The sequence below is a fragment of the Schistocerca piceifrons genome, chromosome 4, assembly GCF_021461385.2.
Source record: "Schistocerca piceifrons isolate TAMUIC-IGC-003096 chromosome 4, iqSchPice1.1, whole genome shotgun sequence".
Classification (NCBI taxonomy): domain Eukaryota; kingdom Metazoa; phylum Arthropoda; class Insecta; order Orthoptera; family Acrididae; genus Schistocerca; species Schistocerca piceifrons.
Window position 1 is genome coordinate 388,607,657 of NC_060141.1, and position 16,779 is coordinate 388,624,435.

The window sequence follows — 16,779 nt, forward strand, 5'->3', positions numbered from 1 at the left end:
AATGTACAAAGGGGGATTAAAATCATCACTCAGCTGCGACTGTAGTGCAGAATGCCTTTTTGTTCAGCACACTATATATTAGCGCCCAAATGGATCTTTTCCTGGCGGTTTGGAGGAGTTCCTGTTAGCAAATAAGGCATCCATGTATGTTCAGCAGTTGGACATAAGCCTGTGACCTTCTGTGCTTTGTAAATATCATAAATTTAATCAACTTATAATCATGACTTTCTTTTTAATGTGTTAAATATCTGTATAGGTATAGTTCACGAAAAACGTTTCCTTGCATGATGTCTTGCTAGCCATATGATAAATATAAACATCAAATACATTCTAACTAGCTATGTGTTACCACAACTGTAGAGACAGTATTTTCATAAGTGTGCTGTAATTGTGCAATTTATTTGGGCCTGCCCTGTTATTATCAAAATATTTTTCCACCTTAATGAATGATGATTTCACTGAGTATACCATCCTAAGCACACAGCAGCTGTCACTAATAATTTCATAGACAGCATTGTGTCATATGTTGATCTCATTCAATGTAAGAAGTTGCATCTGGTTTTCAATGATACACTTAAGTGGTCTTTCTAAGATTTTGTTATCTTAACTGCACCAATTTAAAACTTTTGAGAGACCCTATCTTGATATGGGGCCAGAGCAGCATAGCAGTGTATGGCTTTAGACTAGGATAGTTTCTACAGTCACATAAGTATTATGAGAAGTTGCTATGCAGGGACATTAATATCATAAGTAGTATACCAAAGCCAACCTTTACTCCTCCTGGGTTGAAAAGACAACTGGACTGGGAGCCAACTTCCATCTACCCACAAGAGATAACTATGTTTTGTAATTACACTTACCTAACATTTCAGTTCATTCAGACCTGATTTTCACTTTTCCACAGCTATTTGTCAGTTCTCTCTTATGCAGAGATGGCTGCTGTAGGAAACACTTCTCCATTTTGAAATTCAATAAATTACACTTCACTTCATTGGCACTGGTGGCCTTTGCCAATTTTTGTTTTTAAGAAATACTAATTATCACAACTTACCTGAATGGAAGAATTCCTTCAAGTGCTTGGGCAATTGTAGGTGGGCTAGCAAGGGCAAACCCTTTGCCAAGTAGAGTAGAATTGCTATTGTAGACTTGCTGAGCAAATTCTTCCACTGACTCCAAATCTTCATTCATTTCTTCAACTGCAGTGAAATGACACGCCAACATGTATTACAGATAAAATACACCAGGAAGCAATTTACAACAAAACAAAGACAACTCACCAGAAGTAGGAGGCAGAAGCAAATCTTTTTTCATAAGTGAAGCTGCACACATCCCACCTAGAAATGCAAGTTCTGTTTCAAGGTGTTTCAGGCCATCTCCTGGGATAACATGCCACTCATAACCAATTACTAGACAACGAAATCCATAGTAACAGGCTTTTTCATCTTTGACATAATCAGATGCTGTTTCCAAAGAAAATATAACTTCATTTCCTGTAAAGATGATGATTTTGATATTAAATTAATAATTGGAGATACAGTTTTTATGACAATTAGTCTCACAGTGCTTTTACACTCTTAATTTAGTGAAATGCATGAAGTTAGCATAGGTTGTTAAAGGACAACTTAGGCAAGAAAAATGGTCACACTTATACTATTAGCATACAAGAAATATTGTAAAGGTTGGAAAAAACATTGGTAGTTGTACATATCATTTACTAAATCTTTTTTATTGCAAATTTCTTTCAGGGACCTAAACAGATCAAGAACATAGTTAAATGACTAATACATGACATATTTACCTGGAAGCACAATAGCTGTCTGTGGCCAATTTGCACTGCCTCTGCTGAATCTGTGGAGAATTGGCCAGTATGGAACTGGCGTTGTCTCATTGTCAGGTTCATCTCCGGAAGGGGAGAGGGGTGAAGTTATACAGCCCCTGCCAGGTAAGTGAGCTCCACCACTACCACTACCACCGCCAATGCTAGGAATGAACAACTGTAGCGAATCCTCCACTTGTGCTGTACCACACTGTGGGTCAAATTCAATGCAAAGCCACTTCACGCATTCTGGAAATGACACTCTGCACAAAGAAAAAGGAAGTGCAATGACAATATGTAAGTGACTAAAACAGAAAAAACAGCAGTTTTATCTAATGAATCATAACACTATTAAAACAATACAATGACGTGTAAAATGAATAACAACAAATTACAATTTGGGGATTGAATCTGTATAACAACTAATCAAATGATTCTGACAGTGAGTTACAAAAGAATAAAATACATACTATCTATTTATTATTGCAACAGAAGTAGCACAACATATTTTCCTGTACAGTAAGTCATTTACTACATATCAGCCTGTGCCTCTTCCTTGCTCTTGCTATCACACACTTTCTTGTTTCACTTCCCATGCAACCTAATGATGATAAATAAATAATAATCGTTGAAGACTCTCGTGTCATCTTTCATATATTGAAACCATGGGCCAGACTGTATTTTTCATGTTTTACAGGTAATACTACATTAAATGAGAAATCCAAAAAGTTGTGGAGAACACCATAAAGGTACTATACGCTACTACCTCCTTCTCATTTTTAAAAATGCTTGATACTGTAAAATGAATGTTTCATTCTGTAATTATAAACCAGATGATGTTCTGCAAATAGTTAACTGCTATGGTTATTGTTTATTTATTCTATCAGAGAGACAAGAGAGCAGCAATAAAACTATTGGTGATTTACACATAGATTAAACTGTCTGGCAGATTTCAAACACACATTAAAAAGCTAATTACAGTTATTTCTTCCAGCTTCTTCAATATTTTGAATCAGATCTTAAATAGAAGCAAACAGCCAACTGTACATAAGTTAATGACCATACTGTAGCCTGATGCTGCTGAATAAATGATGCATTCCCTATTACAGTTAATGCAAATTTACCTAGAACAAGAAATTTTGTCATTGCAATTGGTCATAACTGCCAACCTAAACTTCAAATTTCATATTTAAGTATATTCTTAGCCATGTGATTACTTTCTTGTAAAGCTCCTGCTACCTTCTGCCAAACCAACAACCAATTGGTGGTATCTTGATGACCTTACACACATCAGTATCATAGTTTCTGCATGGCATATTTATCCACTTTTAATCAGTCAATTGTGTTTATTTCACAGTACAGTTCACTGCAGTACGGATGTCCAGCAGGAAGATGTCTGTATTGAGACTAACACATTCTCCTCTACACTGTTTCTCTCACAGTGGTGGTCTTCATTCAGTGTCAGCTGGAGAGACTCTGTGGGAGTTGATACAGAAGGATGATTCTGAAAGTTGGCAATTTAACTGAGTTTTTCATTATATTTGTCCATATGTCAGCCCTATTATTTTGGTTCCATACAGTAAAACACAAACAGCAGGAAATACCTTTAATAATTACTTCGGAAACGTACGAAGAAGTCTAACTAGTACCATATAACTTCACCAACTAATGGTATAAATGGTTTAACAGAGAACACATGTCCATTAAATAATTCTTTTCACCTATTTCCAAGTTCCCAGACAAATATAAAAAGAGTCATAATCAGTTTGAAAAACACTAAATCAGGGAGATGTTCAGATGACACTTCAAATAAAATAACTAAACTGTCACGTGCACTGGTCAATATCATTAACAAACCAGGGAATTATGAAAATTGCAAGAATACTGTCACTATATGAAAAGGGGAACCCCTGGGAGCCTGATAATTACAGTCCTGTGGCTATTGTACCCCTGATGTCAAAAATCTTCGAATGTGTATTATATAAAAGATTAATAAAGATTTTTTACAACTCACATACTATCCAGAAGTCAATACAGGTTGTAGTAACATAAAACCAGTATCTCGGCAGCACAAGAACTTGTTCACTACGAGGTGAAACACTGGGAAGAATTGAAAACTCGGGTGTTTGGTGACCCATCAAAAGCTTTTGATTCTAATTAATCGTAAGAGACTTATGCAAAATCTAAAATTCTATACGGTAGAGGCACTGCACATAAGCTGGTAAAAATCTTACTTGACACACAGGTATCAGAAAGCAAAAAATACCAGATTAAAGACTTGGAGTAAACCCAATGTGGTGTGTACACGGGCCACTAGGGCCACTGCTCTTCTTACTGTACATTAATGACCTTCCTGAGAATATAAATGGAGGAAGTCTTCCGAAGTAAGAGTGATTTCAGGTGTGCCGCAGGGGAGTGTCGTACGACCGTTGCTATTCACAATATACCTAAATGACCTTGTGGATAACATCGGAAGTTCACTGAGGCTTTTTGCGGATGATGCTGTGGTATATCGAGAGGCTGTAACAATGGAAAATTGTACTGAAATGCAGAAGGATTTGCAACAAATTGACGCATGGTGCAGGGAATGGCTATTGAATCTCAATGTAGACAAGTATAATGTGCTGCAAATACACAGAAAGAAAGATCTTTTATCATTTAGCTACAGTATAGCAGGTCAGCAATTGGAAGCAGTTAATTCCATAAAATATCTGGGAGTGCGCATTAAGAGTGATTTAAAATGGAATGATCATATAAAGTTGATTGTCGGTAAAGCAGGTGCCAGACTGAGATTCACTGGAAGAATCCTAAGGAAATGCAATCCAAAAACAAAGGAAATAGGTTACAGTACACTTGTTCGCCCACTGCTTGAATATTGCTCACCAGTGTGGGATCCATACCAGATAGGGTTGATAAAAGAGATAGAGAAGATCCAACGGAGAGCAGCACGCTTCGTTACAGGATCATTTAGTAATCGCGAAAGTGTTGCGGAGATGATAGATAAACTCCAGTGGAAGACTTTGCAGGAGAGACGCTCAGTAGCTCGGTACAAGCTTTTGTTGAAGTTTCGAGAACATACCTTCACCGAGGAGTCAAGCAGTATATGCCTCCCTCCTACGTATATCTCGCGAAGAGACCATGAGGATAAAATCAGAGAGATTAGAGCCCACACAGAGGCATACCAACAATCTTTCTTTCCACGAACAATACGAGACTGGAATAGAAGGGAGAACAGATAGAGGTACTCAAAGTACCCTCGGCCACACACCGTCAGGTGAATTGTGGAGTATGGATGTAGATGTGGATGCTAGACCTATGCTATTTTCCCCTGACAAAAATATTTTAAACAAAGGAAAAGTCTGGATTAAGTTGCTCAAAGAAGTGAAACAATTTTAATTCATTTACATAAAAAACAATATGAAAAGGATAGATTGCTACGACCATGTAGAGGAGATGTTAAGCTGCAGACACACAATGTAAAGACTGTTAAATTTTCAGCTTTCAGACAAAAAATTCCTTTTTTGGAAGCAGAAAATACACACACACACACACACACACACACACACACAGAGAGAGAGAGAGAGAGAGAGAGAGAGAGAGAGTTGGAGAGTTGCTTGGGCCTGACTGCAGGCTCTGTCTGTCACCGGATGAAGGACGAGGCACAGCCTCGGGAGGAAAACATGGTGAGCCATGGTGGTCTGTGGTATGTGACTCAGGGCAAAACAAATCCATGAGACCCCATGACTGGCACCCATGCACACATTCCACTGGTCTGCAGAATGGGTACATAATATGTTGCATAAACATTTGGACATGAGGAAGCTATCTGCAAGATGGGTTCCGCAATTGCTTGATGACCCATTCATTCGAGATGCCCACAGCACTAGCAATCTCACGCACCTTAACTTTCCTGTCATCCATCACCATATCGTGGATTTTATCAATGATTTATGGAGTCGTAACCTCCACAGGTTGTCCAGAACGTTCAGCATCACTTGTGCCCATATGGCCACTCTGAAAATTTTGAAACCACTTATAAGCTGTTCTAATTGAAGGTGCAGGGTCACTATAATGTTTATCAAGCTTCTCGTTAGTCTCCTGAGGCATTTTGCCTTTCATAAAGTAATGTTTAATCACCACACGAAATTCTTTTTCATCCATTTTTTGACAATCACTTGACTTCCTTAATTCACATGAACGCCAAACACAAAGGAATAGACCAATATGGCTGAAATTTGGTGTGCATTCTTTCAAAAGATGCTACTAACTAAACATGATGTCGATACATGGCGGTGGTGCCATCTCTCGGACACTGCATGGACTTTTCAAACGCCCCTTGTATTGCTGGTTGGTAAGTTTGATGTGGACTGAGATAATAATATAGTTATCCTTGAGATGGATGTTAACATCAAGTAAGGTGGTGAAGTTCTGGAGGAATGTGAATAGGGTGTCCTCACATTCAGTCCAGATCACACGGATTGCCATCAGGTAAGGGGTTTGGGATTCTGGGTGATTAGGAAAGATTTCTCTAGATGCCTGTGAATGAGTTGGCATAGGATGGTGCCATGCAAGTGCCCATTGCTGTACCACAGATTTGTTTGTAGGCGATGCCTTCAAGGGAGAAGTAATTGTGGTTGTAGATTTTGATTCAGTCACATATTGAAAGGTACTGTTCTATAGCAGTAAGGCCACTGGGCATTGTGGATGTTAGTGTAGATGGAAGTGTCATCAACAGTGAAGAGCAGGGTGCTCGGTGGTAAAGGAACAGGAATAGTGGAAAGTCATATCCTTCATTATTGTAACCCCTAGCCTCAAACTTCGCTAGTTCCTGTCCTCCACCCCCTTACCTGCTCCCACACCAGCAGTAACCACACATTATATTCCACCAACACACATAATAGTCTTTTCCCTTCTTTAGCCTCAAACTTCGCTAGTTCCTGTCCTCCACCCCCTTACCTGCTCCCACACCAGCAGTAACCACACATTATATTCCACCAACACACATAATAGTCTTTTCCCTTCTCTTCATCTCACCTCTCCTCTTACCCTCCCCCAGCACAGCATTCCAGCTATGCAGCTAAAACACCCTTAGAATGCTAAATCTTGATTTGTTTTATTCAGAAAACTCCAAATAAAAGAACTCAGAAATCATTAATTTTGTTAGTGTCATCGTTCTAGCTCAATGTAAGAAGCCAAATGAGTTGCAGACCAAAATTCAAACAGCTAAACATTTTAAAAGTAACAAATAAATAAATGAAACAAGAAAATATAGAAAACCAACAGCAATACTCAACTAAACTAGTTGTTATGACAGAAGTGTAACACACACAGAAATGCGCCTATACAACTGCCTTCCAGTTTTTATCACTCACGTAGAAAACACTGTCTTTACATGCATGAATATGTTGTTTACTGGAAGAGAGAATCCTTTGAAAACAAAGTGTGAAAACAAGCAAATTAAGATTTAACTGAAATTCAAATTTTATAAACAGTGGATGTATTTTACAGAAAATAAACATAATTAGTGAAAATAAATGTTTGGTGCAGAAGTCACACATTTATTATTATGTATTTAGTTATGTATATATATGAATCAGTGCCAAAGTACCATAAATATACAAAATTATACAATGACCCTATCACTAATGGAAAAAAAGAATGGTTGGTAAACAGATTATTGATGTTCATGTTGAGCATTGAGATGATGAAATGATGACTAAGTGGGTTCCATTAATTTGTTTTATTACACTCTGAAAATCTGTTCACCACACCAGGCTATTTGCAGCTAACTAAAGAAAATGAAGATAATCCTTTAAGGATAGGAATCCACCTCACTCATTCCTCCTTCCCAGCCCCTACCCTCACTCACTCTCTATTTTCATGAGTCACATATAATGATGCCAGTTCTAGTGTTTGAAACAAATAAGGTACTGGAATAATTAGAGTTAGAAACATGAACTTCAGATGCACCACTCTTACCTGTAATTGGATACAGTAGCTGGTTTGTAGGGATGCTCACTTTCAACCCAAGCGTAATGGTGTGACGTTGTATTAATAGATGAAGAAGGACAATAACCTTGTGAATCAGGGCCTGTGCTTTCTATAGAACCAGTTGAATGGTGCATACCAGAACTCATTAGATTAAGTGCTGAGACATGAGGCAACAGTTCTTGGATAAGACTCAACACTTGAACAGCACTCTGAAAAAAGCACAACAGCAAACAACAGTGAGGTACTGCTAACACTACGCAATATGATGATGTGTTTACTTAGATCCTAGACACAAAATTTAAAAATAATGACAATCAATTACAAATGCATCTGGAAGACAGGAAACAATATAGCAAAGAATCAAAATCTCAAGCTTACGAAAATATTAGTTAGTCAATTACAAGTTGTTCAAAAGAATGAGCCACACAGGAGTTCAGAAAACTAGTACACTTAACACCACAATATTACATAGCATAAATAATAGAGCTAAAGTTATGAAGAGCATCAACATAAAACATTTTTTCGATTTGCGCTAGGCATACATGGATGAGGATGTAATTGGAATATTACACACAACTGTTATTTTTATAAGACTATCCCAAGAAGACGCAACATATTTTCTGCAAAAGGTGTATGTTTCTGCTGTCTACAAGCACCCAGCAGCAGTAACAAAATGGCACGAGTTTGCTTGAAGCCTGTGTAGTGTAATGGTCAAGGTACTGGCCTTTATGTTCTATTGACGCCTAGAAAAAGGGAAAATCCAGGATGGAACAATGACAGTATTATGAAAAGGATAGGTTGTTACTCACCATGTAGCAGAGATGCTGAGTTGCAGATTGGCACAGCAAAAAGGCTTCTAAATATTTAAGTTTTCGGCCAGAAGACCTCCTTCTGGAATGGACAACATATACACACACATTCACACAAACACAGCTAACACACACATGACCACTGTCTCTGGCTGCTAGGGCCAGACTGCCTCAACATCTCCGCTACGGTACATGATGAGTAAGAATCTTCCTTCTCAAAGTACTGTCAAGGGCTAGAACATGGTTATTTTTTTCCTGTAGGGGAGACATTATTAAAGACTGAGGCTTGAGTTTCTGTGATGAACCTTTACTATACGCCATGTAACACAGTTATCCATTTCAATATGTGGTAGCTAATTTTCCAGTCACTGTGAACATGTTTCTGGTAGCCAGTTAGTGCAACTTCCACATGAACGCTCTCTCCTCCACAATCGTGGAATTGTATTGATTCTGATAACTGATTATAGATGAATACACATCAACAGTTGTAATCTTCTTTAGGAAAACTTTTTATTTGCCACATTGCAAGTATGGATATTTATATTTAAAGACCATCTTCTACAACTCAGACAATGTCATGCAATTATTATATATTCATCAGTTAGTTTTGTTTGTTATAGTATCAGAGCAACTATCACATGCCTCCATAATGAGGCAGAGTCATATGTGCCAGATGACCCATCTACTGTCTAGGCAAGGAAATTAATTACAGAGAACTGACAGAATATTCATTGTAGTTGGCAGATTATAGTTAACAGATATTTGGGATGATTAAATGTTACATGAATACGAAAATGGTTCTATTGATGATTCAGTGTAGTTCCATTAATCACCAATATATGTGAAAATTGCAACAGCCAGAAAGAGGGGCACACATGAATCTACAGTCAGGAACACACAGAACAGTGTACTGGCAGTAAATGATTCAGACTGCAGAAGATACGATATACATAGGCCCAGCAGAGTCCTCTTAGGTGACCACAAACAACTAGCTTAATCAGTCAAGAATCATCAAAAAAAGTGCAAACAGAAAAGTAATTACTATGACATTTAAACTTGTGCAGAGCATGCTGTTATGGCACTGATGTGAATTTTGCACAGAGCATAATTTAATCAGTGCTAACATTTGGTTTAAGAATGATGTAAGAAGGTTGTATAGGTGGAAGTTGATTATATAAATGGGATGTTGAACTAGATTTCAAGCTGTAAGGTATTTTCAGAGGCAGATGTGGACTCTGATCACAATTTATTGGTTATGAGTTGCAGAGTAAACTGAAGAAATTGCTAAAAAGATGTAATAAATTTAAGTGATGGGACCTAGATAAATTGACAGAACTATAGGTTGTTTAGAGTTTCAAAGGGAGTATTAGGCAACAATTGACTGAAACAAGGGAAGGGAACACAAATATGATAAAAAGGTAGGTTTCAGATAAAATAGAAAAGGTAGAGAAAGATTAAATAAGGAAAAAATGTAAGGCCTAGTAGAAATTCTTGGCTAACACAGGATATATTGAATTTAACTGACAAAGGGAGAAAATTTAAAAAAATGCAGCAAAGCAATAAATCAGAAGGGAATACATATGTCTGAAAACTGAGACTGACAGAAAATGCAAAACGGCTAAGAAGGGGTGGCTAGAGGACACATGCAAAGCTTAAAATGTGCATAACTAGGAAAAAGATTGACGCCACCTACAGGAAAGTAACAGAGGCCTTTGAAGAGAAGAGAAGCAGCTGTGTGAATATCAAGAGTCCAGATGGCAAGAAAGTGCTAAGCAAAGAAGGGAAAGCTGAAAGACAGAAGGAATACATAGAAAGACTATACAAGGAAAATGAACTTGAAGGCAATATTACAGAAAGAGAAGTGGAAGTAGATGAAGGATGGGAAATATGATAATGTGAGAATAATTTGACACAGCACTGAAAGGCGTAAGTCAAAACAACACCCCTCGATTAAATGACATACCCTCAGAATTATTGAGATCCTTGGGAGCCTATTCCAGCTGTTGTGCAAAGTCTATGAGACAGCTGAGAAGGGAGTGAAACAGGGCTGTAGCCAATCCCCATTTGGCAAGCAGTAAAGGAGAAATTTGGAGAGTGAATTAAATTTAAGGAAGAAGAAATAAAGACTTCGGGGTTTGCTGATGACAATGTAATTCTGTCAGAGACAGAAAAAGACATGGAAGAAGGGTAGCTGAACAGAATGGATAGTGTCTTGAAAAAAGGTTGTAAGATGAACATCATCAACAAAAGTAAAACCAAGATAACTGAATATAGTAAAATTTAATCCAACAATGTTGAGAGGATTAGATTATGAAATGAGACAGTAAACATAGTAGATGAGTTTTGCTATTTGGGCAACAAAAAACTGATGATGGCCGAAGTGGAGAGGATGTAAAATGCAGACTGACTATAGCAAGAAAACCGTTTCTGAAAAACATGAATCTATTAACACTGAACACAGATTTAAGTTTTAGGAAGTCTTTCTGAAGGTTTATGTCTGGAGTGTAGCATTGTATGAAAATGAAATATGGATGACAAGCAGTGCAACCAAAAAGGGAACAAAAGCTTTTGAAATGTGTTGCTACATAAGAATTCTGAAGATTTGATGGTTATATCTAGTAGCTAACAAGGAGGTACTGAACTGAGGGGGAAAAAGGGGGGGGGGGGAGGTACAGCTTGATTAGAAGCAGCAATTGGCTGATATGAGACACCTTGAAGCATCAAGGAATCATCAATATGTTAATGGAGGGAAATAAAAGAAGTAAAAATTGCTGAGGGAGACCACGAGACAGCAGCTACAAATGGACGTAGGTTGCAGTAGTTATTCAGAAATGAAGGAACTGTCACAGAATAGGGACACACAGAGAGTTGCATCAAAGCACTCTATGTACTGATGTCCACTGCAACAATAACAACCCAATTTATACATATGCTGTAACAGAACATACTGCTTTGTCAACAATGTTCATTCAATCGGGTGGGGGAGGTGAAATGAGTGTGGACTTGTTTATGTTGATAGTTTGTCACCACCTTCTGTGAGCTGAACTGGACATGCATGCCACTGGATGGGCTTTCATTGCTTTGGGCATGTCAACAGCACTGTTGACATGCCAAGTATCAAAGTGGTATGTTCTTGGAAGAGTCCTGCTACAATATTTCCTACAGTCATGATCATATTTGTGTCATGATCTAGTGGCCTTCATTACACAGAAGCATAGTGGTCAAATGCCAAGTGTGTTGGTTTGAAGCACCAATGGACACAATATGCAATCACATCTTCTATACTTTGGGGGCAATCTGAACGCTATTTGAGGGAGATAGTGGAGCCCAAAACACAGTTCCTCCTTCAAGCAAACTCCACATGCCCTATTTCAGCAGGAAAATGCATGGCCATATGTGATAAAAAATGTAGAATCCTTCTTTGAAGAATGATGGGAGTCAGTGCCGTATACTTGCCTAGTTTGTCACCAACTGAGCTTTCTAGGATATAGCTAGTTCACAATTACTTAATCATAGTTCTTCAGTAACCACAAGTATAGTTTTATGGACTCATATAAAATCCTGGAGAAAGTGCACGAGACTGACATATTCAGATTTTCTTCGGTTTCATGCCTGAATATTTAAGAATTCTTATTGCATTACATGGTGTCTTTACACCACACTGAATGTCCTAAGTCAGAGATTATGTACAGTTCAGCAATCTTGACCATGCATATGCTGTCATGTACTCGGTTTGTGATATAAATTTCATTTCTGTCATACATATCCTTCTTGGTACGTTGCTTAAAAGAAGCAACTCAGTTTGTAGGAATAAACCATATTACATTTGGTTATTGTTTAAAGTCTAGTCTGTTAATGTTTGAGTCCCTTTCAGAAAGGAATTTGGTAATGTATGGGAGTACTGGACTCACTAGACAGTACAGAATGAATTATATTGTGAGTGGCCACTCATAAATTTATTCAGTTTGAAAATAAATTAAACAGAAAATGATTTCACTTGCAAATTTGATTTTCATTGAGGTCACTTTGCACGTGGCAACAATCCTGACACAATTACAACTTCAAGTAATATTGAGATCTGTTTAAGGATTTTGCTCTCATGACTTCCACATGAACTTTGAAGAGAGTTCTGGCAGTGTCAGTGGTGTAGGGAGCTGAAAAACAAGGTATCGCTGTTTTTGTGGGTGATAAGTGTGCATAAGGGGAGGGTATGAATCCAGTTGCAGCTAACAGTAGTACCAGTAAGCTGATGGCAACAATCAGGCACCCACCAGATTTTATGGTTGCAATCATTTTGTAATACATCTATGCTGATGTGTGGCTGTGAGACACATGGCTGACAGCAACTTCTCTCTGTTACTTATATCTCGACTTGTCTGATATACCTGCAAGTTCTTCTTTGTGATGAGGCCTACACTACAATATTAAAGAAGTAAATGAAAAACTTGTATTGGGAGGTTGTCAAGTTTTGTTTTTTGGTATTCTCTGGCTTAGGATTCATAAGGTCTTTTCATGCTTCATTTGCAAGTAAAAGTCTATGATCTCAATCATTTATTATTTTAAAGCTTAATGTAATCAACAGTCTTCCAGGCTTTGTGGTCTATCAGAATAGTCAGGGCTCTATTCCACTTCTGACATCCCAGCTGCAGGGGGTATTTTTTATTGCTCCATTTCTTCTAAACATGTGGAAGGATGAATGGTAGCTAAGAAATGATATTTGAAGGAGATAGTTATTAAATAAATCACTTTTCAAATTTTGAATCCATCAGGGGATATGGCAGAAGACATTTCTAAAGGAGTTTCAATGATTACTGCACATACTGTCGAGTGACTTAAAGAGGGTTGGTAATGTTCATGAAGCAAACACAGTGCAGTGTAATATGCTGTATTTTGGAGAGTTTGGGGGATGCATGGAATCAGAAAGACACCAAAAGAGAGAGGGACTGGAATTGTTGTAACTAGGATTTATGGAAAGAGTAAAGCAAATACATGTCAGAGTTCTCAGTAGCAAGAGACCATTCTTGCTGAAATATACAGAAAAGATAAATATGAATTGGGCAGAAATCTCAAGAAAGCAGTTTGTGACCCATAAGCATTAATCTAGAAGGCTGTTGTTGACCATTACTAGACTGACAGATATAGGTTGAAATCACATACATAGAAAGCTGATGGAAAAATGTGGAAAAGGAATAATAATGTTTTCTATAATTTCAAAATGTAAGTTACTTGGAACAGTTGGCTTACAAGTCAAAGTGTCTACAAAATAAATTTCACAATGTAAATGATGTAAAAATGAGTTTCTCTGTGATACTTCATCTGAAGGACTTTTTTCTCTGTTTCAGTACAGATTATAAGATTTGCCTCTGGATGCATAATGTAAGGCAGAGAGAGCATGAGATTGAGTTCATTAGCTGTGTATAATGGGAATGTTTGAAATGATGTCTGTTTAAGAATATTTTATATGATTGAGACTCAAGGAAAGCAGTTAATACTGACAACTTTAAGAGCCTTTCATTTCTCAGTTGCTGCCAAAACATTAAAAAAAATGCATAGTACAATCAGTTCCTCAATGAGATCCACTAGAATGTTTTTGGTGTATTGAGGGAATGAGAATTCACCCACTGTTTTGACTCTTCTTCCATTTCCTCATCCGATCTCGTACAGTTTCCGATATCCAAGTTTTTCAGATACAATACCACAAAGAGCTGATCCTGAAACTACAGTTAAGCCACCAGGCAGCTCAGAAATTGCATACCAGTGCCAATCATTAGTCTCCCGATCCACTTGCTGACACCAAAGATTTCCTCCCCTACTGTCTGCACCATGAACACTGGCATATCACATGGTAAAATTCCTACAGTACTGCTGTATTTTACTGTCACTTATGATTGTTTCAATTCTGCCAATGAACATGGCCTAGTCTGTAACCTTCACTTTGGAGGAAAAGAGAGAGAGAGAGAGAGAGAGAGAGAGAGAGAGAGAGAGAGAGAGAGAGAGAGAGAGAGAGAGAGCACCTGCACTATAAAAGCAAAAGCCATCCATTCTGCAACACATTAAATTCTCCAACCAAAAAGCTTACGCAGGGGCCTAAACAGTATGTAAAATTTCAGATCTCTTAAACACTCATTTTATTTTCTCATTTTTCTTCTTCTTCTTCTTCCACCTCTTTCTTGTCTTTCTTGTCAACCAGGCAAATTCATTGTGAGCACTGAGGCAATCATCCCACCGATGAACTAGATTGAAGATATCCATTTCGTAAAACACTGTGTCCTGCGCATGAAGTAGTCCATAACTGTCTGCTGCTTGTTCTCATCTGACAGGAATAATCAACCTTTAAGGCCTTTTTTAAAGGATTGTGTAGTATCAACATTCAATACCACACTTGTTAGGGGTTGCAGTTATAGACCGTGGGCCGTACTAGTATTGCTGCACCCGTGAGTCAAGACTAGTGCCACTAGTGCTGCTCTGTATCCTGCAACAAGTCACTAGCACGCGCTCAACCACTCTTGCTTGGGACGTCAAGTAGGAAAGTAGTATAGCCTTCAGCTGTTAAGAAGCAACCTCCAACAAGGCACTTAGTTAAAGTATGGCCTATGTGATGCCTCTATAACTCTCTGGCAGCCGGGGAGGCCGAGCGGTTCTAGGCGCTACAGTCTGGAGCCGCGTGACCGCTACGGTCGCAGGTTCGAATCCTGCTTCGGGCATGGATGTGTGTGATGTCCTTAGGTTAGTTAGGTTTAAGTAGTTCTAAGTTCTAGGGGATTGATGACCTCAGAAGTTAAGTCCCATAGTGCTCAGAGCCATTTGAATCAGCCATTATAACTCTCTGTTTGTAAATATATTCCTCCTGACTATGAAGACTCCTGTACCACCAGTTAAGTACAATATATTATTTTTTTCCAACAACTTCTAATTATTTTAGTTGCTGCAGACCCAGACCATGCAGCCAGCACCTTATCGACTTCACTGACAAACCTGCTGTATATGGCAAGAAGAGATTTGTATGTTTCTATTTAGCATTGGCCACCAGTCATTCACATTGGTGATGATTCGTTCTTCGTCATCATAACAGATTGAAGGCATGACAGCTGCATGGGGAGAGATCAGGACTACAGGGCAGGTGCTCGAGTGTCTTCCACTTGAGTTGGAAGAGGCTAGGCTCTCAGATTGACAGGCACCTTGCATTGAATCATGACCAGCACAGAACTTGGTGCATCATTCCACAACAGTGTTTTTTGACAGATGTGCTGTCCCATATAGATTCTTCATTCTCCATTGGATGTCTATCGGTATTTGTCATTCAGCAGCCAAGAAAAGAATAACAGCACACTGGTCCAGTTTGTATGCATTTCATAATGACATCACTATAGTTCACGTGAACATTTACTACACGCACATTGGAAAGGAATGAATTCACACTAATACCTTGTCTACATGTCAGCTCTTACATACCTGCAACAGAGTCGCACTACGTTGCATATATACTGTAACAATGACCTCAAATGGAAACATTTTGATCATCCCTTATACAATGCCTCTGTGACTCAACTGTGAAATGACAGTGTTCAAGGGAATGGCACATCGTGTCATGATATGATCCCTGCAGACCCCTGCAATTATACGTCATCTTCCATGTTTATTCTTATTCTTATGTGACCCAATATCACACAGAGTGATACACATTGCCTACTGTTGCAGCAAGAGGAGGGTGGCCTGCATATTTTGGATTATTTTCTCTGCTAAAGGTGTTTGCTGTAAAACTTCAAGAACACTTTTAGAAATAGAGTATATGAATATGTATAAATTCATGCTCTCATGGTGATATCCATTTTATTAATGGATATAGCCACAAGAACATGCATTCACATATAATGTACCTCTACGAGGAAGAGATGTGGTGCAGCATCAGATACCTGGAAAGCCCATTTATTAAGCTAGCGCTGCTATGATGAGACGACAATTCCATGAATTACCATCATTAACCATGACAGTGACACTGAAGTAAACAGAAGAATATTCCACCATGCCAGTTTCACCATGTCACGGGAGAGAATAAACTTCAGCAGAAAATAGATGGACACAAATGGCCATTCGCCTGCTACTGACAATGACAATTTCGACTTTAGATTGGGATTTGTTCGATGCAGCACAGGTAGCAAAACT

The 16,779-nt window shown here is 38.3% G+C and overlaps 1 protein-coding gene across 1 annotated transcript in view; it reads right to left on the minus strand.

Annotated features, from left to right (window-relative positions):
• Window positions 1-598: 598 nt before the first annotated feature.
• LOC124795864 (E3 ubiquitin-protein ligase MYCBP2-like) overlaps window positions 599-16,779 on the minus strand; it is a 91,091-nt gene continuing 74,910 nt past the window's right edge. The window contains exons 17-21 of the mRNA XM_047259946.1: window positions 7,796-8,016; window positions 1,799-2,079; window positions 1,278-1,490; window positions 1,052-1,196; window positions 599-695 (exon numbers count right to left, since the gene is read on the minus strand). Of these exons, the coding sequence (XP_047115902.1) occupies window positions 599-695; window positions 1,052-1,196; window positions 1,278-1,490; window positions 1,799-2,079; window positions 7,796-8,016 (957 nt within the window). The remainder of the gene's footprint in view (window positions 696-1,051; window positions 1,197-1,277; window positions 1,491-1,798; window positions 2,080-7,795; window positions 8,017-16,779) is intronic.